Source organism: Mugil cephalus, chromosome 21 (genome assembly GCF_022458985.1).
Source record: "Mugil cephalus isolate CIBA_MC_2020 chromosome 21, CIBA_Mcephalus_1.1, whole genome shotgun sequence".
NCBI lineage: Eukaryota > Metazoa > Chordata > Actinopteri > Mugiliformes > Mugilidae > Mugil > Mugil cephalus.
Genome location: NC_061790.1, coordinates 17,561,888 through 17,583,410, shown reverse-complemented (window position 1 = coordinate 17,583,410; position 21,523 = coordinate 17,561,888). Strand labels below are relative to the sequence as shown.

Sequence of the window (21,523 nt, the reverse complement as noted above, 5' to 3'; positions counted from 1 at the left end):
TTTGGAAGGTTGTTAGGACAATCTTGAACGCTCTCCTGGGTAAGCCCTGCATTGAAGATATATATAGCGAAAATATTTACAGAGACCAGCTTCCCCGTTTTTTGTCGCCAGGCCGACTTCATACACAGAACTGCGTATCACACTAAATCCATGCCGCCTGTTGCTAGACATGCTGGCGAAGGTCAGACTTTAAAAAAAAAATCGTTTGCTAATCAAATATAAACAGTCTAATGATTATTTTTTTTTGTACGTCGGGAACAAAGGATTCCTTCCCTTTATGCGTTGGCCACATCCCCTCCACCCCATTCCATCAAACCCAACCCAATTCATAAGCGGAAATAAGCAGGGACTGAAATAGCATTGAGATTAGCACCTCATGTGTCACTTCAGATCACTGAAGCTGAAACTCATTTACAGTACATCATTATTTCCTCGTGATCTTATGCTTTATTGCACTCAGAGATCACTTATGGCATTCACTGAGTCACTCTGGGAGGGAATCAATCAGAATTCCTTCAGATCGGCAGAGAACTGCCCCTGGAAACGCTCAAGCAACAACAATAGTCCACGGCAGCACGTTTATATAATATAGTCACAGTTTGTTTCCGTGTCCTGTAACTCCCTCTTTGACGCCTAGGCTGCCGCCACCCTGAGGGAAGCGCTGACAATCAGAGCAAAACCGTTGAGTAGCTTAAGTCCGATGCCTGATTTAGATTGACCATAACGCAGACAATTGTTTCTGCAGTTATTTTTATACTTTGGGGTTGTTCGTCCACCTTAATCCATGAGTCACTCTCTGTCCTGGAAGGAGTTCTTCTTGAAAGGACAAGATTATTCTATTATTCCAGGGAAGGTAATGCAAGGTAAAAATAGTAAGTTGAAAGTAAGAGTTGCAAATTCAAAACTGTCTTTCGTGCTGCATTCATCAGAGGCAGCAGAACTTACTCAGAACTAAGCATCATAACCTTATAAAACTGATAAGGCAAAGACACTAAACATGGGTTTTTACTCATCTTCTTAACAGACTGACATTTGCATTCATTTCAGGTCCTGTTCCTGGACATAGACTTTAATGTCCTCTTATTTTATCTCCATTTTGGTCTCCACCAGCCCCTGGGAGAAATGTCTGCCTCTTGAACAGACAAATGCTCCACCAGCCAGTCGTCAAAGTGATTCTGCTGCCCTGACAGCTGTCTTTAAAGACGTTTGTAGCCACAATGATTGGCTGATAGAGGTGTCAGTCATTAAAAGTGACCAATTTGTTGTTGAAATATTCTCCTTTGAGTTTCACTGAAGGCCTCCTCTTAGACACGGTCTGGGTGAATGAGTCAAAACTGTTGTATTTGTATTTATTGATATATCAGTGAAACAAAATTAGTTTGTCAGACTGCTACCTGAGAAAAGTCAAATGGCACATATGGCGCCAAAATGTGACAAAAGACACAACTGGTGGTTCCTCCTGGACATAAATGGGCTAAAACATCCAAAATTGTTCAGATTCACCTTTTTATCATCTACGTTTGCACAGTTACTCATCAGATTTTACATTACTAATTCATATTTGAACTGGGCTTTTAAACCACATATCAGGGGTGGTTTTTACTCTAAATAATGTGTTTTATTTTATTTATTTATTTTTTGGCGAGAACAGAAATGTATATTTTCTACTTTGTTCCAGGTAAATTTTCTCTGACGAGGTAACATATATCTTTATTCAAATACTTTTGTAGCAATCTCACAGGTGTCACAGGTGACCAAAATTATTCATAATTATTCATACAGGCCTTAGATATAATACGATACAACCCATTTATTTTCATTTTCTACGAAAAAATGACATAAGGCAGACAAATAGGCATAGGGACAAAGAGGTTAATCAATGTTCTGTTTATGTTAAGAGGCTGTATTTGAAGCAATGTGAAACATGAAGGGCATTTACTGGGCTCTGCCTCAGAACATTTTACCTATAGATGTCTATCCCTTAGTGAGACTTGTATGTCTTAATTTGAGATACAGTGTAAACTTTCAGTACAAACATTTAAGGGTCGCTTGTGGAGAGGATTGCGGAATTATGTTCGCTCTCTTCACGTTTTGAAGGGCCAGTCTCTTTGAGATAAGGCTGACTTTCTGGAGAGCCGGGGTTGAGTAATCAGGCCGGGGCTTTAAACCAATGGCCAGGACGGAACTGCCTCCCTCACTTCCTCGCGTTCAGGAAAAGAAAAAGAAAAAAAAGGGCGAGTGAGAGAGAGTCTGAGGCCTATAAATGGGGGCATCACTAAACTTCCAGTAGCGACGATAGTTTCGGTTGGTCAAACGCAGAGGCCTTTTTATTATCGGCATCATGAACTCTACAGCACAAGCGCTGCTGTCCTGTGTGCTTCTCCTCTGCGCGCTGCTGGAGGGGATCCTCTGTCGGAGCGGACATTGCACCGGGAAACTGTGTTCCTTCGAAACTCTGGGAGACTTCCAAGATTCAAAGAAAGCCTGCGAAGACACGCACGGAGATTTGTTCAAGTTTAGGCCTGAAGAAGACACGAAGGGATTAACGAGTGCAGTACGTGGGCTCGCCAAAAAATACTGGGTGCACAACACCTTCACGGCAGGAGCGGAAAACTGCTCCGCCGTCTCCGTGATGAAGGGACGGAGCGTGGCGGCGTCGTGGGAGCCGTGCGGCACCAAACTGGACGGATTTCTGTGCCATTATAACCATGGGGAAAGCTGCAGTCGTTTACAGGCTCCAGCGGGCGCGGAGGTGAGGTACAGGACGACTACGGGATTTGAGGTGACCGATTCAGAGACGTTTCCACTGGGGATGTGGGCTGAAACGAGAAAGGCTGGCGGTGAGCACCTGGACGCGAGGTACATGTGCGCACCCTCCTCCGGCTGGCAACGAGCTCCCTGGAAATGTGAGGTGATGGGCGGCGGATGTGAGGAGAGCTGCAGCCCCGCCACAGACACCTGTGCTTGTCCCGAAGGACAGATTATCCACGCGAACAACATCACCTGCACATCGGATGGCGCCAAGAACTACAAGCTGGCAAAGGACGAGAAGAGCTACGAGAATGTGCAGCAGAAGGTGAATGTGTGCGAAGAGAGGAACCCCTGCACAGCTGAGGGTGAGAAATGTACAAAAATCCAGGGAGAATTTAAATGTGAGTGCATAGACGATTTCGAAAGAGAAAATGGACAATGTGTGAATGTCTCCATCTGTTCAAAGTGTGAGCACATGGACTGTCGCAAGTTCAACGGGGTTTACCAGTGTTTTTGCAGGAAGGGGTTCAAGGTGTCAGACAAAGATCCTACAAAGTGTGAGCAAGACTGCACTGAGAGAGACTGCCCGGCCTCATGCCCGCATTCCACGGACCAGTGCTTCTGCCCCGATGGCTATGTCTCAGACATGAGGGACAACACGACCATTTGCACTGACATAAATGAATGTGAGCACCAGCCAATGTGTGATCACAGGTGTGAAAATACGTATGGTAGTTACAGGTGTTTGTGCGACGAAGGGTTCTGGCTGCAGGGGAGGAACAAGTGTGTGAAAGAGGATTATAAGGAGGATGGATCGGGTTCATCCACCGAGGTCATCCCGCGAGCCAGTATCCCGGCCACCATTCAGCCAGCTACACTGCCCTCTTACATCAAGACCGGCAGCGTGTTGGGCATCTCCGTGTTCATGGTGCTGTGTGTGGTGCTGCTGTACTTCCTGGCCCGAAGCATGTCCAAACGTTGCAAAACAATTCATCTTTACACCTTCAAACCCCCCGATATCGACATTTTCTATCTGCAGCAGGTGACCACGGACACGTACAAGAGGTTTTCCTTTGACAAACAGATCCGAAATGACTCACAAAGATTGTAACGGAGGCATGGACCGTCTTTGTATAGCTGTTTTCTCCACAGAGAGGCCTAGAGTGGGACTTCATCAATCTTGCACTGTAATTCCATGGTATACATCACTGCATTTAACAACAAAGTTGGGATTTCGGAGTTGGGATTGTAACGACAAAGTGTCTTTAATAACTTTCTTCAGGGAGTCAGTGATTTGGTATTGTGCTGAAGAAAAAAAGACCTCCTTGGTTGTACCAATTTATACAGCTCTAAAATAAAAACAAAGAAGAAGACTCCAAATTCTAGAAATAATGGTACTTAAATGGTTATTTTCTCTAATTACAGTGCAGCTTCCAACAAGCCCATGATATAATTCTGCAGAATTCAAATCCCATCTCGTATATCTGAAGTGATGTATTATCATTATCAGTTGCCATAAACACTATTTTTGTCTTTACACTTTGAAACTTGGAGAAAGGATCTAAAGAGATTCAGTTTCAGCCAGAAGTTCATTACCTGCTGGTCATTCACTGTGAAACTGATGCTTACTCAAAGCTGTGATTTGGATTTAGAGCGGACTAGCGTGAAATCAAAAACAAACTCTAGCATTCTCCTGAAAAGTTGACGGACTGATGTAAAAAGTCAGTGACGGGCTCACGGGTCCACCCAGTGACTTATTTCTCCAAAAGGATATAGTCAGTTGCAAAGTGGTTTCATCACACATGTGGCTCTTTATGTAGTGATTTGTGCCATAATGAACCACTTTAGCTATGATAAAAAAAAACTTGTAAATACCACAATGATAACTCAGTATTAATGGATTTACAGTTTAGTCTAACTACGTGTATTAGAGCATTATCTCGGTTGTTGCTGAGGAGTTAACCTGCTCAATAACTGCTTACACTGAAATGTACACGAGAGTGAATTTACTACACTGAAATGTACATGAGAGTGAATGTACCACACTTTACTGTGTGACAGACATATATTGACAGATCACACTGACATGAATGTAAAACGTGAATGTTCTGCTATGGTCTATGGTCTACCTATGTAAAGGAACACCTCCTGAAAATGTTTAACCACTGTGTAACAGTCCAGCTACAAGCTCTCACTTTGTGGTGTCGATATTAAATGATGATACATGCTATATATTTGTTCAGTATTTTCCTGCATCTTCCCCTTTTAAATGTAGTAGCATGCTTTGACTTAGTTTTAATTGTTTTTCAGAATCCAGCGAAACAAACTGCTGCAAAACCGTGTTCAGTTCGCAAACTGCTCGTGTGACACACGCAATAGCCCACGTATTTAAACTCCTGCTTTCACTTATTCTGTTTTCTTTCTGAGGCTTTTTACCAGTGCTGTTCAGTGAGGGTGGTAATATTCATCCCCTTCGTTTCGATTCATAAAGTCGATTCAAAATGTTTTACCCGAGACTGAGACTCTCAGTGGCAAAGAAAACCGTCCCCTTTAGCGTCCACATGAGCAGAACCCAGCTCATACAGAGGGGTGAACCAGCTCACCTGGTAGATCAACAGAAAAGGAGAGAGCAGCATACATTAGAAGATTCATTCATTCTTGCATCCAGGTAAAACATACATGCAAACAAGAGTGCATGGTACTTCAGAAGTGCATTGTCAGTTATCTCAGATTTCATATGATGTAGTTAAAGTAAACTCCCTATATGTTAAGGTAGCTCAGCCTCAGTACAAGCAGAAAATGTAAATTATTTTTTTATTTATTTTTTTTTTTTAAAGAAAAAAAAGAAGAAGCTGCATTTCAGAAAAGTGGTCTTAACGTTTGAAAACATTTTAATTTTTTTCTTTACACTAATTAAAGATATGAGTTCATGTTCGGAGAAGTTGCTGGATGAAAAGTAACGTTGAACTCCCTTCCAGGAAAACTAGGGTTTAAGTCTGGGCACAGAGCGAACTCCTGATTCTACTGACGTGGTGGACAGAGTGGAGTTGGGAGGAACTACTGAAAACAGGGGGCGTTGGGTTAAAGCCCCCCTTGCGTGCGCGCGGATTGGATGCGTACGTGCGTAAAAGCCGTGCGTAAAGCGGGGATGTGCCTTGCCGAGCTCATGAGTGCAGAGGGACAGCGCGCAGAAGTGACTTTAAGAGGAACTCCCTTCCTCCGTGGGAACAATATTATGGAGTTGGGGTTTTATAAATACGAGCACAACAGTTTCTCAAACAAACTTAAAGCAAATAGACTGGCGACACGAACAAGAACTTAAAAAGAAGCAACCGAAGTTCAAACATGAATAATGTTACGTGGGTGGGTGTCGTCGTGTTGGTTTTCTCGGGGGGAAGAGCCGGCGGGGCAGAGACGAATAACGGATGCTGCATTGGGAACGAGTGTTTCACTGTGTTTCCGGATCCAACCAACTTCTTGACCGCACAAACTCAGTGTGAAGACAAAGGCGGGCATTTAATGACAGTGCGCTCCTCTGTGGCGCACGATGTTCTTTCCATGTTGTTGGGGACCTTAACGGGAAAATTCTGGATAGGTTTACATCTGCCGTCCGGCTGCCCAGACCCCGCCGCTGCTTCTGGGCTCAATGGCTTCCAGTGGGTAACCAAAGACAGCAAGAGCGACTACTCCAACTGGCGGTCAGATTTCGACAGCGGCTGCTCTGCTCCTCGCTGCGTCTCACTTTCCCCAGAGGACGAGTTTAAATGGACCCAGGCGCCGTGTGAAGAACACGTGGCCGGGTTTCTCTGTGAATACAGCTTCAGTGAACCATGTATGCGCTTTCCAGCTGCACCGAACGAGACTGTCTTCTACGTAACTCCATACGGGTTTTCCGGGGAAGACGTGCTCTCTTTGCCTCCTGGAAGCACCGCTATTCAAAGGCCGTCTGGGAAGCGACACATCTGTTTTTCCGAAAGCTGGCTGCCAGCCCCCTGGAGCTGCGACATCAATGAAGGCGGGTGCGAATATAGATGCGGAGTGGGCCCCGATAAAGCCCCGTCCTGCTACTGCCCGCCGGGAAAAACCGTCAACACTGTAAATGAAGTGACCTGCGAGGTGCAGGTGACTGACGAGCCGTGCCTGGCCCTGCGCTGCGACCACTTCTGCTATGAAGTTGGAGGCTCTTACGAGTGCGCCTGCGACCACGGCTTTCAGCTGGGGGATGACGGCAGATCGTGCTTGGACGTCAACGACTGCGCGGACAAGCGGCAGTGCCCCGGGGAGAACCTCATGTGCGTCAACACCGTCGGCCGGTTTGAGTGCGTCTGCAAGCCCGGATACATAATGAAAGAAGGAGAGTGCGAGGACGAGGACGAGTGCACTTCTGCTCCGTGTGAGCACAAATGCATCAACACCCCTGGGAGCTACAGCTGCTCGTGCTATGACGGTTTTAGAGTGGACCCAGAGTCGCCGGGTAAGTGCGAACTTCACTGCGCGGCGCAGGAGTGCACCGCAGAGTGCGACCCAAACAACAGGTTCCACTGCTACTGTCCTGACGGCTTTCTATTAGAGGAGAGACCCGGCGGTTCTGTTTGCATAGACATCAATGAGTGCGATCACTCTTATTGTGATGAGAAATGTAGGAACACATTCGGAAGCTATCTGTGCTTGTGCTCTCCCGGAAAAAGACTTCTAGACGGATACAAGTGCGTCAAAATCGATGATGATGACACAGACGCAGGAGGAGAGGGCTCCGGGATGACCACGCAGCCAAGCGTCCCCACACATCCGAACATCCACTCTTCACCTGGTCCTACTCTTCAGCCCTCCTCTGCGGTGACAGTGGGGGGTCTTGTGGCAATAATAGTTTGCACGGTGCTTTTTCTCGTGGTGGTGGTTTTTCTGGCCCATCACATGCTGAGCCGCAGAGGGAAGATGGAGAGTGCACTCAAAGCGACAGAGGAAGAGGCCCACGGCTTACGCCAGGTGACTAGTGATAATTGATAGACATAGACATTTGTTTAGAAACAGAAATCTATTTTCAGAGACAGTTCGTGCTCGACATGTGAATGTACAGGTGAACGCTCTAAAACAGAACAGTGTTTTGGAGGGTACAGGTTTCGCAGGTGCGATATTAGTATACTGATGCTATGAAGGATAAGGATAAGGATAAGGATACATACGATACATATTACACATACATCACCATTTTCCTTAAGGAAAGGTATCCTCTACCTTTGAAGACTGCTTTCAGTTAATGTTCTGATAACACACACACACGACACATGCCGTGTAATGAAAACGACGAAGAACTTGAACTTTTTTTTTTTTAAAGATGATGCTGGGATATCAATAATAATAATTAAAAAAAATTAAAGAAAAAAATAAGAAAATGGTGTCTGTTCTTTGACCGTTGTTGTTGTTGTTTAAGCTGGCTGCGCCACCATGTGGAGAAAAAAATAAATTACAAGTGGACGAGATGGGACAACATCCTGTCCACGTGTAATTAATTTTTTTATGTACATCAGCCACAACATTAAAACCACTGACGGGAGAAGGAAATGACACTGACCGTCTTGTGACAATTCAATGTTCTGATGGTAAACCTTTGGACTCGATATTCGCGTGGATGCACCAAACAGAAATAAAGCATAAAAACTCAAGAACAAAACAATGCCATCAAATAAAATTTAATTTAAAAGTATATCGAAGCATCAGTGGTCAGTGAGGAAAACTGAGTTATGTTAATACAGGAAAATCTGCCTAATGTGTCAAAAATATTTTAAACTGCAGAAAATGTAATTCATTCGACCCTAGGCATCAAATGGATTTGTGCCATCTGCATTTCACTGTAATGACAATAAAGATAATAAAGATATCGGTCTGTCCATTATCTGTTATAACTTGACCTTTAGAGGAGCTGGAGCCAAATCCCAGCCGACACAGGGCAAGAGGCAGTGTCTATGTGTGTAATTGAGGGTTTTCAACGATATGTTTTATCCTCCGTCTTGAAAGATGGGGTGAATCAGTCTGAATGTGAAAAAAAGCCGCTTCCAACTGCAGTTTCATTGGGTTTGAATGGGAGTTATGTTTTAAATCAATAAAAATAAAACTCAATGTTGCTACTAATCACTGACATGTCCATGGCCCCCGATAATTCCCCCCAGGACAAATCCACTTTGCATTTGGATTATTGAAAATATTTCAATTTTTGTGGTGTTTTTTTTCTTTATGCCATCACAAACATGGCATATACAGTATTAAAAGTCAGAAATGAATCAAACTCCTGGTATTTATGATTAGTGTAAGAGTGGATTAAAAGATTTATGGAAAAAAAAATGGAAAAAAAATATTAACATGTGCTATTTTAGGGGTTTTATGAAGCGGACACTTTTGTCCCTTAATGGTGACAGTGAAACAATTTTAAAATCAGGTATCGGGTTTAATAGACAGTTTAATCCAGTTAACCTACTGGTGGCTCATGGCACCCTTCGGAGTGTCACCGATGAAATCGTAATGAATGAAGAAGTGAATGTGAAAAGGATTAGATACAAATATATATTATATTTCTGACCTTTTGTGTAGAAAATTGGAGGATTTCTTTTACATTTAAAATGTCATATGAATGTGTCGGAGTTGAGTCGCAGCACCTGAAAAACACACTAAACAACAGCACCAATTTCTTGGAAAAGTATGTAAGTGTAGTTCCTTAACACGTTAACATGTATGTTCAGTAATAACCTTCCACCACAGAAACAGTGCTCATACAAACAGTAGAAGTAGAAGTACCACAAAGGCAGAAAGGCTACGTGAAAGACTTTAGTATCATTTTCAGATGCTTGTTCTTTACTGAGGGCTTGCATTTTATGCATCTTTATAGTCTAGCTCTGAGTAGCTGCAGAGAAGAGGTAAAAATTGTACTGTTACATCTGTTTGACAGACAGAATTATTAAAACACAAAGAATCTTTCTAGATTTGTCTAAAGTTTTTGACACTTTTACTCATTCTATTCTACTTGATAAACGTTCCCAATGAGGTATAAAAAAACACTTTGGTTTACAAGTTACTTTAACAACAGGCGGCAATATATGTAAGTTAATGATTTCACTTCTCCTCTTTGTAAAGTCCTTAATGGTGTTCCTCAAGCGCCGGTCCTTGGGCCGCTATTTTTTAAAATTTACATTAAAAATCTATGTATGTAATGTCTCAACCAAACTGTCTAAGGCATTATACGCTGAAGACACAACTGTCTTTAATTCACATGGTAACCCTGAAGAAATAGTTGAAGTACTAAATCAGGAACTTATTAAGAATTAATGATTGGTTTGACTGCAACAAATTATCTCTAAATAAATCTGCTATGATTTTTTTTTTTGACATACACAGAACACAGAACTGTCATTGAACTTATACTTAAAATAAATTACACAAAACTACTGTTCAGTGGTCGACAGCGGATCGGAGGAATTCGAGTCTGATTAATCCTGGGGCACTGTAGAAAAGAGGCAGATGTGACGTGTGCACATGTGCACATGCACATGTAAATATTTAAAAACTATATTAAATGTTGATGTACAGTGGTTAAGCAAATTTACACTCATTCATTTCATTAAGTACACTTCTAAGATACTTGTGATTCAGTAACTGAATTTTATTTAACTTTTCAGTTTGATTTCACAAACAGCATTTGAGAGTAAAATATTGTAGGTCATATTCCAAAACACAATTATCCTACAGCTGCAGCTGTAAATTGATCACGGCTTAAGAGCTACCATGGTATAATGGATAGCATGGTGTACAATAAATATCTCATAATAATGTTTTACATTAGATTAACTGATAGTCTATAAAACCAGTGGAACTACGGTTATTGTGCACATTCCTGTTTGGATTAGTTGTATCATACTAATTTATGTTGTGTATTAAGCTGTGTGATATTATTTTAGGACTTTGCACAGTGGAGTTTATGATATAATTGTGTTCTTATCAGCTCCCATATTTTATTTAACATCGTATAACATTTCAGCTGTAATTCTGACCCCCTTAATGTCGGAGTCAATATTGTTCCTACCTGTCATTCTTAACACCTGGACTGACAAAGCTATTGTGTATGCAGTCTTAAAGTGTTGGTGGCGATTCAAGAGAACAGCCTAATGCCAACCTGTATTCTGCAAACAGCCCAAGTGAGCCCCCACTAACTAACTAACTACATAGGCGACACCCTCAGAAGGCCCATGTCTATTCTCTGATGAATCCCAACTGTTTTGGAGGCACAAGGGAGACCTACACAGTGTTAGGAAGGTGGTCACAATGTTTCGGCTGATCCGTTCACATAGACGACTTGAGTTAAATCAAATCGTTTGTTCCACCACTGAAACAACTTCTCAGTGGTAGGAGTAGAAGGATGTGAGCCCATACTGAACTGGTCCTTGCAGAGGAAAACTTGAGAAAGTAATGTAGCAATACAACGAGGAAGAGAACTCTTAGACACTAGGAAGTTGTGACATTCTGCTTTGTTACAGAGAGTACTAATAACAGGTCAGTGAACTGGTCTCCAGAAGTGATTTCTTCCTTTAACTGAGCCAGTGGTAGGGCAGGTCTGAGGGAGGGGACTGTAGCACCGACTCTTCCCACACGCGTACACTTCATCTTTGGCCAACACGGGTAAGATTCGCACCGCTTAACTTACAGCAAAGGGAGTTATTTACGGCTGCTTCGCTTCCTTTCTTATTTTCTTGTGTGTGTATATATATATATATATATATATATATATATACACACACACACACACATGTGTATATTTTTTTTCATATTCGGAAGAAATGTTTGTGCCGTTTAAACTTGTTGCGAACTCATTTGGACAATCCGTATTGTACAATGAGCGCCTTTAAATATGAGAGGAGCGATTCGTCTGCTTTAAGGGAAGAAATTTCTGATGTGGTTGGGTAAAGCTAGCGTACATAATCGGATCAAGGCGCAAAATATTAAAAAAACAAAACACAATTTAACAAGGCGATAGAACACACATACACATAGGAAACACACGTCTTAGCTTATTCTATTATTATTATTATTATTATTATGTTTGTTTGTTTAATTAATATTAATACTGCAGGTTTGCGGTTATTATCCAGATCTAATCTTCTCCAATATAGCAGCACTTGCATTCTCCCGGATAGAGATATTCCTGGAATCTTTGAAGCCCAGTACTTAGCCTCCGTCATGCTGATGCTGACAGGACAATTGACTGGAGCCAGGTGGAAGTGGAAGACCCCCGGGATTCTAGCTGGAGAGAAGAAGATCATATTTAAGAATTTAAGAAGAGCTGCGTCAATGTCAGAGTCACAGTGTAGAAATGTCAGGAAAGCACGGATAGTGTTCCTGTTTGACCAGCAAGTGAGTGTCAACAACGCTGCTAGGGCAGGAAATGAACCCCTGTGGTTTACACCAGTATCACTGATGCCCCACAGGAAGGTTCTGGGTTCCATGTTTGCATGTTCTCCCTGCACCTGTGTGGGTGTACTGTAGTTTTTGACAAGATTCTTAGTCAGACGCAAGGGACATGTACATAATATTAGGAAGGTGGTCATAATGTAATACCTGATCGGTGTCTATACTTAAGAATACGTGTAAAATGAAAAAGCAGTTTTCTTTAAGATTAGAGGACTGATCATCCATTCATCCTACTATCGTGTTATTTCACCTGTTGGTTCAACAACGGAGACTTAATCTCATTGATTGTAGGCTTATACATTTAAAAGCTTCAAACATTTTACTGGCACAGACGCTTCTAAAACTTAACTTAAGTGCAGCAGCCGCAGTAATCTTCTCTACAGCATGAGCCATTCCTGTTATTAGCTCAGGGCAAACAGTCAGTTATTCTACTGTGATTTATAACCAAAGCTAGCATCAGGCATGAATGGCTGTGTATTTAACACTGAACCATGAACCTGCCGGAGCAAACAGTTCCATTTGTTTTTTTTTTTTTTCTGTTTTCCTACGTTACTTTCCGAATGCTCATATAACCCTCTGTTGCGTCTAATATTTGCACTTATGAGCCAGTGCAGCCCCATCATATGTTCCCTGCTCATTTGTGTCTTTCTCTCTGGATGTCTTGTTAGGTGGAGAACAACATGTGGATGCGCATGTTTCAACTTGCGTGTCTGCTGGGTTTGTATCTACAGGTATGTGTGTAACAGTGGCCTTAGCCCTGTTTATTTGTACTAAGTTTCTCCTAATCTGAACGCTGAGTAGATTGTCCTCTTTCGTTAAGGTCTTCTTCGACAGAAAACCTATAGGGTCAACTGGCCAGCACTGTCCAAACATAACGAAATCTACTAGCTGGCTATTTTAAAGCTCTTGTTTCAAGTGGTTATGCTAAGCTAATCAGCAGCTAGCTCTTATGTTTACTATTCTTTACGTGTGTACAACAAAAGTGAAGAGAAAATGAAATAAACCATGGAATTATGTAGTGAGCAAAGGCATATTTACATATTGTACTGAATGTCTTCAACGTTGATCGGTGGTGGTATCTAAACCAGATTCATGGGGTTGTCTCCAGGGAGAGGCTTCATTTAGCAGATGAAACTTTTCAAACATTAACTGGTGGAGTTTGAAATGACTGGCTGTGTTTGGGCCGTAGAAATGTTGGTATAAGGCAAATTATTCCAATATATTACTGTAGTAGTCCATGTTATGTCAAGAAGGGTATTAGTAAAGGGAAACAACAACCCATCCACCCATCCATCACTTTGAGGCATGACTAGATATCCTAATAGAATTTATGGCCTATTTGCAGCAAAGAAACCAATGTGCATCCTAATCCCAGTGCTATCTGAAGGTTTGGTTTCCACTTCAGATATGTTGGTGAGAGTTCATTCGGTTGGGACCTCCGTTAGTTTTCAGTCTAACAACAACCTGAACACCAGTCTCAGACTGTTTGAAGCAAAGTAAGGGACAATCAACAATCACCCGACCTCAACCTAAAGGAGATGGTTTTGGATGATCTGGGTGATGTATTCTAAACTCCTTCCAGACATTGGAAATGCTCCAAATGATGACCTCATGAAGCTGGATGAGAGAATAGCTACTTTGCAGAATCTGAAATACAATCTGTCTTCATGTTTTTGCTTATCACATAAATCCATGTGTGTGTCTGCATATTTCTTCAATTAGTGGGCATGTCCAACAAATATTGTAACCTTGTAACCTTCCTACTTGTAGGCAACCAGATGTCACCCACCGTGCATTTTAAATGGGCTAAGAGCTCTATGCACGGCAAGGGGGTTCTACTGGGTTCCTACCCTGTCTCCCAACATCACACACCTCTACGTGGACCTCAACTACATCAGTGAGATCAACAGCACCTCGCTTAGAGACTATGTGGAGCTGCAAGAATTAGATCTTGGAATGCAACGAGTGACACTCGTCTTAAAGAACAATGCTTTCCTCAGGCAGAGTAAATTGACACAGTTGAACCTAGGGAACAATGTAGGCCTCACTCTTGAGCCAAGGGCATTTGCAGGACTGTTCAATCTGCAAATCCTGCATCTGTATCACTGCAGTTTGAACGACTCCATACTGTCAGGAAGCTATTTGCAGCCACTCTTGAACTTAGAAATGCTGGATCTCTTTGGTAACCAGATAGTGAGTCTCCAACCTGGTCAATTTTTTTCAAGGCTGACTAAGTTTTCATGGCTAAACCTGAAATTGAATCAGATAAAAAAAATATGTAAAGAAGATCTTGACGCTTTCAGAGGAAAATACTTTACCAATCTGAACTTGGAATCCAACCATTTATACAGAACATCTGGTGAAGACTTTGACTGGGAAGGTTGTGGGAACCCTTTCAAAGGGATGGGCTTTGATTATCTGGACCTATCCATAAATGGGCTGGATATCGAAAAATCAAGACAATTGTTTAAAGCAATACAAGGGACACCAATCAATCACCTTAAATACACTGGACACACTGGCAAAGGGTTTTCATACAACAACCTCCGCGATCCAGATGAAAGCACATTTGAAGGCCTCAATAACAGTAGAGTCACCGTTTTAGATCTGTCTAAGAGCTATATATTTTCTCTGCAGAGAGCTGTTTTCAGCCCCTTAAACTATTCAGTGATTATTGATATTTCCCAAAACAAGATAAATCAGATAAACAGAGATGCCTTTGGTGGTCTTCAGGGCAATCTACGACTGCTCAACCTGTCATTTAACCTCCTAGGAGAAATATATTCCCACACATTCACCAATTTGACACAGCTTAGGGTGCTGGATTTGTCTCACAACCACATCGGCGTATTGGGACACGAAGCCTTCAGTGGTCTTCCCAAATTACGAGCTTTATATCTGACAGGAAACTCACTACGAGATCTGGGTTTTCCTGCGTCATTACCAAACTTAGAGTATCTCCTTTTGAACGATAATAAATTGGAATCTGTCTTTAACATAAATAAATTAGGTATGAACAGTATCCACGTGGACATTGCAGAAAACAGATTAACGGACATGATGGACATTTATAAGATTTTAGCTGATTTCGAGAATCTCCTGAATTTATTCTCCGGTGGCAACTTCCTCAGGTGGTGCAACCCAGATGAGGACATAGCAGCATCTCATAATAATAGCTTGCAAGTGCTGGATCTTCATGACAGTTCATTGCAGACACTTTGGTCACAAGGGATTTGTCTGAATCTGTTTGATCACCTCCACAATCTGCTTGGCCTGAATATAAGCCTCAATTCACTTGCAACTCTTCCACGAGGGATTTTCAGTGGTCTCAGCTCAATCTATGAGATCGACCTTTCGTCTAACGCCTTGACCTATCTGCAGGTCGGTGTCTTTCCGGATAGCCTAAAGATTCTCGACCTTTCAAACAACTTCCTAGCCTCCCCCGATCCTGCGAGTTTTCGGTCTCTCAGCCACCTCAGTCTATCAGGAAACCGGTTTCACTGTGACTGCCACATGGAGAGTTTTTTGAAGTGGCTGAACATGGCAAATGTAACCTTTCTGAGCCCGGTCGATACGTACCAATGTGAGTTTCCAGATAATGTCCGTGACCTTCCTCTGTTGGACTATTACACAAGAATTGAACCATGCGAGGGCGACGACGAAAAGGCCGCCCAAGATCTCAAGTTTGCTCTCTTCATCTTCTCTGCGCTCCTCATCAGCAGCATCATTCTCAGTGGAATTATCTACAGCCATCTCCGAGGGCACATATTTGTCATCTACAAAAAAGTTGTCGGCAGAATTGTTGAGGGCCCAAAACTGGCGCCACCTGCTAATGAGATACTGTACGACACCTTCTTCTGCTTCAGCAACAAAGACTACAGGTGGGTGGAGGTTGCTTTGCTGAAGAAGTTGGACAATCAGTTTTCAGAGGAAAACATGTTCCGCTGCTGTTTCGAGGCCAGAGACTTCCTGCCTGGTGAGGATCACCTTTCAAACATCAGGGACGCCATCTGGCGCAGCAGGAAGACTTTGTGCATCGTCTCCAAGGAGTTCCTTAAAGGTACCATTGTTTGTGGCAATAGATCATGGGGTTGTTTACCCTTTTATATTAAATATGCATACCTTTCTTTCAAGGTATATGTTTGACCGATTAGGATTTTAGGAAAATAGTTAGATAAGAAGTTCAGTATCATTCTCCGACATATCCATTTGTGGGTAGCTTGTGTGCTGTTCCTGTTGCAACAAGCACTCAACAAGAGTTCACACTGAAACAAGGCTTTATAAAAGCCTGTTAAATAGTCAGCCACTGAAAATGTTCAGTTTACAATCCGAATGCTAAGCTTAATGCCTGCTGACTTCGTAGCAAAGTAACAACAATTAGCACAAAATAACCTCTAGGCACAGGGCCGACTTTCCAAGCACTGGCTAATGAATGGTTAATACGACTCTCGCTTATCTCTTCCTTGATTTTCATTATTCAACTTTATATGAATTCCCAAATTATAAATAACTGAAGCACGGACCAAATTAACAAGGTGTGTGTGTCTCTTTGCAGATGGCTGGTGCTTGGAGGGTTTCACTTTAGCCCAGGGCCGGATGCTGGAGGAGCTTACGAACATTTTGATCATGCTGGTGGTGGGCAAGGTGTGTACAAGATTATTCAGTTAACTTTCAAGTAGAAAAACAAAAGCCACATATGAGAAGTAATGTGATCTGTTATAATTACACTAATGAGTGCTGCTTTAAAGAGTGAGTAAAGCCACACACATCTTTGAACCGCATGTTAAAACAGCTACCAAACTTTCCATCTGATGTCGGCTGGTGTTTCGTGCCAGCTGACAGGATTACAGTTGATAATGATCCGCACCGAAGAGTAACAGATAATTAATAACTACTTTGGTTCATACGGATTTAAAATGACTTTACACTAAGCAGAGAACCTGTGCTGTCAGTCTTTGCTAAACATGGACATTTGAACTCCACTGCTTACATTAATCTACATTCTGCCGTAATTCACCTAAAGGTGACTCACTACCAGCTGATGAGGTGCAACGTACTTAGAGCTTTTGTCCAGAGGAGGGAGTACCTCGTCTGGCCCGAGGACCTGCAGGACATGGAGTGGTTCTATGAGCGACTCGTCTCTCAGATCCTCAAAGACACGAAGGTGAAGAAGTTTGCAGAGGATAACCCTGAGCCTGCGGAGCCGGAGGTTCAGCCTGACACACATAATGGGATCCAGCTAGAGAACATCAAATCAATTGCCCTATGAAGTGGGCCTGTATGAAACAGTAAGTTGGATTTTTGGCTTTGTTTTGGTTTATTTGAACAAGTTTGAAACAACCCATAAAGACGAGCTGCCAATGATAAGAAGCTCCTCAAGGAGAGGCAGGTGGAAAGTTCTTATTCGTAAGGCCTCCTGTTCTCTTTGATCTTGAAGTGTGTGGATTAAAAAGATCACTTTATCATATCATGAGCTGGGTTAGATGGAAAGCAAAGAGTCTCCACAATGTCCAAAATCTAACCACAAAGGTCTGCAGGCCACTCTCACCAGTGTGAGGTCAAAGTGCTTGCCCCTATGATCTGGAGGATTTGAAAAATGTACATGTGAGGAAACCTCTATGATGAAAAAAGGTTTGCCAGAGACGCTGGTGGAAATGTTAGAATGGTGGGGTCTTCTCAAGACTCAAGTTTACAGTCACTGATTCATACATTTAGCATCATATGTCAAAAAGTAATTGAGGATGATGAGAGATTTTTGAAGATCCTGTAAATGATGATTTTCCTGTAAATGCTTTAAAATGCTGATTATCCTCATGTGTTTGTTGTCTACTGTTTATCTGTTGGTACTGTATCAAACAGGGACAAGTGTTTCCTTGTCCAAATATTTATGTAAGTAATACATATGAATACTGTAAGCAAGCAAAGCCACTGATACCAACATATGAATGGAAAATATCAGCAAGTAGAGCTTGAAACACTCGAAGCACACTGCTATTATTCTGCTCTGCTGTGGACAGCACTGAGTACTTTACAGTTTGAATAACCTTGACTGGGATTTATCAGTTTCACATTGGTTACTCTTACTTTTATTTAACCAATGAATGATGTACAAACAAGTGATTGTTGTCATACTGTTGTTGTGTATTCAATGTACATTAAATTTGTCCGTCCAGTAACAGATGAATCAAGTGTTATCGCTAATGTTCATCACTCTTTGTCGTGTGCATGTGCGCTCAACTTACTAATATTGTATAGTATGTGGCTAGTAAAACCAAAAAAAAGGAAAGACTCATGCGAATGACCCCGTCCCTCAAGTTCCATTGAAACATCATTATGTCGTAGTAGATAGAACACAAGGATTTACACCCTCGTAAATCATGAGCATGGAAACAAACTCATGTCCATGAAGCACGAAGCATACACCGATCAGGCATAACATTATGACCACCTTCCTAACATTGTGTAGGTCTCCCTCGTGTCCTGTGGTGTCTGGTGAGAGACTGTTGTTAGTGGGGGTCTTTGGGTCCTACGGGTTGAGGGGAGGGGCCTCTGTGGATCATCCCACAGATACTCGATCAGTTTGGGATCTAGTGAATTTGGAGGCCAGGTCAAAACCTTGTACTGTTCTTTCTCATGTTTTTTTTTCTTTTTTTAGTTGTTCCTAAACTGTGTATGTGTGTCTCTGTCAGGCTGCATCCTGTTGGGGATGGCTGTCATTGCTATGGGGTGGGGGTGCCTGGTCTGGTCTAGGTTGGTGCTACATGTCTAAGTAACATCCACATGAATGCCAGGTCCAAATGTTTCCCAGCAGAACACTGAATTGTCACAAGATGGTCAATGGTGTGTACGTCTTCTGTCAGTGGTCATAATGTTGTGGCTGATCTGTGTAGATACAATGTGCAAGAGCCAATATATTTCAAACCTTAAGTACATAAAGTGTAAAAGTAATCATTACACATTGCGTTATGCTGTTATTGTTCCCGGTGCATTAACGTATAAGGAGCGTTTATATTTATTTATATTACCAGTGTGAAGAGATAAACCTCTCATTTGGAGGCACTGATTTTGCTTTCCCACTTTCCCCACTAGATGGCGAGCATTAGCCGTATCTCCTCTTGCTCTTGTCATGTGTTCCAAGTGATCTGTGAAAACCTGCCGTTTTAATTAGCGGCAGTTCCCTGATCACCACATCAAGGCGGTTTAAAACTGGGTGTTTCACATGAAGGCTGACACCACTGTGTGTCTGTGAGCAGCTGGGCGTGTTGCAGCGCGGGTGAATCTTCAGGGGTCAGCCAGTTCCCCTTCTCCCGTCAGCGGCGTGTCTGAACACAGGAAGCTACTGGGCAGAGGAAAGCTTCCGTCCTGTCGGCCCCGGACGCCTGCATCCTCCCAGCCTTTATGAGCCAGCTGCTGTGAACATTAGAGCCAGTCTGCAGGTTCCTGCTGCTTATACACTCTGGACTGGACAGTCTATTAATCTGAGCACGGCGCGACATTAACATCTGTCTGGCCTTCTTTTATTGTGAACTTGTTTGTTTCAATATTCAATATTATTATTTTTATTGCTATCTGGAAGATTAAGGCTGCAAAGTTTGAACCAGTGTGTTATTGAAAGAATGATTCAATCAAACATATTTGGCTAATTCAACAATTTTAAAGCAAAAAACAAACGAACTCCACATTCCTTCAGTAAGCAAACACAGGTCTGCATTCATTCTAGCTCTTTTTTGAGGCTCTTTTTCACCGCAGTGGAGCCTCAGTTTGCATTTGTCACATACGAGCATACTTACAATGGGTCCATAGACCCAACCCCTTGTTTCTCTGAGCGTAAATCAAAGCTCCAGCTCGAAGCATTCGGTGAATATACCTTCTTTTCCAGACCTGTAGGAGGAACTCTCACTGCTGGACGCCACTTTTACATGAAGGCCCTCTCCATATCCGGGGGTCTGCCCACTCAGAGCTTATGTAGAAGCACGGCGGGCTCCACCGAAGACGACCTGCTCCCTACGTGGATAAGAAGAAGACTTCGTTTTAAACTACTGCAAACACTACGATTCATTATTATACACAAATAAAATCAATGAATAATGAACACCACATTCAGTTTTTGCAATGAGATCATCCCTAATCCTAACTACTTGACCTTTAACGTGTAAAAAAAAAAGAAAAAAAAGAAACACGTTTAAACAAACATTGTCCTGAAAGTATCATTACGCTCGATAATCACACATCGTCACAGTTGTAATATAGTCATTTTTCTTCCAATATGTGAACCTGTGGTACCTGGAAAAGAATGGGGATTCAGAAGTAGGTGAACCCATTTTAATGTTGTCAGTGATACACACTAGACTGAGATGAAAAGTCATAAACCAGTTATGAGTACCATTAAATCATGTGCATTTTTTTTTTTATTAACTTTTATTAACTAAATTTTGAATGGACAACAACTGATCAAAGATCACAGACAAGATCTGACGTTAAAAAAATAAACCAACAGCAACACTTGTCCCGTCTCCATAAATCTGGCCCGGTCCACCAGCCCCACCAAAATCTAATTTGAAAAGTGGAAGCAAATGTTTACCTTGTAAACAAGCTCTGCAGCCTCTTTGCAGTTATTTCGGTACCGCGCATTATACTGAGAACAGACACACATGGCTTCTGAGATTCCCCCTCACGGGGAAATGTAATAAACCCTGCCCCACGGCCACAGCTAATATTTGACCTCTGTTTGAGCAAACATAATTACAGGGACGCTCACGCAGGCCTGGGGAGGGATCCTCGGAGGGAAGCGGACTCGTCCTCATCTGCAGCGGTCGAGCTGGGGAGGAGGGGGAGGAAGGGGAGGAGGGGGAGAAAGGCGGCCGCGGGGATCAGAGGCTTGAGGGGAACACAAACGGAGCTGTATGAGCCAAATTAAGATCGTTCCTTCAACACAGAGGCATCAGCCGGGGCCCAGTGTGGGTGGTTTGCTTATGTAACGTGTTTTACGGGACTTGTTTGTGTGCGCAAGTTTGTTTTTTGGGTTGAGGGTGTGTGACAGGGATGAGAGTGAAGAAGCAGCAGAGGCATGTCGGTACTTTTCCTCTCCTCTCCGAGTCTTCTGCTCCACCAGAGCCACTGGTGGAGTGAAGGGTGTTAGATTAGATCACCGTTTATGAATCATAAGGAGTAGTTATTGTCAACTGCACGATGAAGTGTTGTATTCAAGACAAAAAGGCAACTGTGCATTGAAGGAGGGCCAGTGAAGTGTACATACTCTTTTTCTTTTCCTGAAGAAGACGATTTAAAAGCCAAATGTCAGACGATTAACTTCAGCCTC

General features: G+C 42.5%; 3 protein-coding genes across 4 annotated transcripts; all 3 read left to right on the top strand.

Annotated features, from left to right (window-relative positions):
* The first annotated feature begins 2,186 nt into the window (after nt 1-2,186).
* On the top strand, nt 2,187-4,981 carry LOC124999338 (thrombomodulin-like). The gene has a single exon (XM_047574211.1). It carries the CDS (start codon nt 2,342-2,344, stop codon nt 3,860-3,862), a length of 1,521 nt encoding a protein of 506 aa, XP_047430167.1. The 5' UTR covers nt 2,187-2,341; the 3' UTR covers nt 3,863-4,981.
* Nucleotides 4,982-5,768: 787 nt separating this feature from the next.
* LOC124999337 (thrombomodulin-like) lies at nt 5,769-8,629 on the top strand. The gene has a single exon (XM_047574209.1). The coding sequence runs from the start codon at nt 6,097-6,099 to the stop codon at nt 7,753-7,755; it is 1,659 nt and encodes a 552-aa protein (XP_047430165.1). The 5' UTR covers nt 5,769-6,096; the 3' UTR covers nt 7,756-8,629.
* Nucleotides 8,630-11,000: 2,371 nt separating this feature from the next.
* On the top strand, nt 11,001-18,388 carry tlr5a (toll-like receptor 5a). Of its 2 annotated transcripts, none has more exons than XM_047574208.1 (5): nt 11,001-11,415; nt 12,873-12,935; nt 13,975-16,264; nt 16,760-16,848; nt 17,228-18,388. In XM_047574208.1, exons 2-5 carry the CDS (start codon nt 12,885-12,887, stop codon nt 17,471-17,473), a joined length of 2,676 nt encoding a protein of 891 aa, XP_047430164.1. In that variant the 5' UTR covers nt 11,001-11,415; nt 12,873-12,884; the 3' UTR covers nt 17,474-18,388. The 2 variants fall into 2 exon arrangements, with proteins under 2 accessions (XP_047430164.1, XP_047430163.1); XM_047574207.1 differs by lacking the exon at nt 11,001-11,415 and adding an exon at nt 11,551-12,147.
* The last annotated feature ends 3,135 nt before the right edge of the window (nt 18,389-21,523 follow it).

What these genes read in the sequence shown, in the direction of transcription:
- LOC124999338 (XM_047574211.1), top strand. Translation starts at nt 2,342, where the DNA reads ATGAACTCTACAGCACAAGCGCTGCTGTCCTGTGTGCTTCTCCTCTGC.
- LOC124999337 (XM_047574209.1), top strand. Translation starts at nt 6,097, where the DNA reads ATGAATAATGTTACGTGGGTGGGTGTCGTCGTGTTGGTTTTCTCGGGG.
- tlr5a (XM_047574207.1), top strand. Translation starts at nt 11,833, where the DNA reads ATGTTTGTTTGTTTAATTAATATTAATACTGCAGGTTTGCGGTTATTA. An exon ending in TGCTGGGTTTGTATCTACAG is followed by an intron (nt 12,936 to 13,974) that starts GTATGTGTGTAA and finishes TCCTACTTGTAG; the next exon opens with GCAACCAGATGTCACCCACC. An exon ending in TCATGCTGGTGGTGGGCAAG is followed by an intron (nt 16,849 to 17,227) that starts GTGTGTACAAGA and finishes ATTCACCTAAAG; the next exon opens with GTGACTCACTACCAGCTGAT.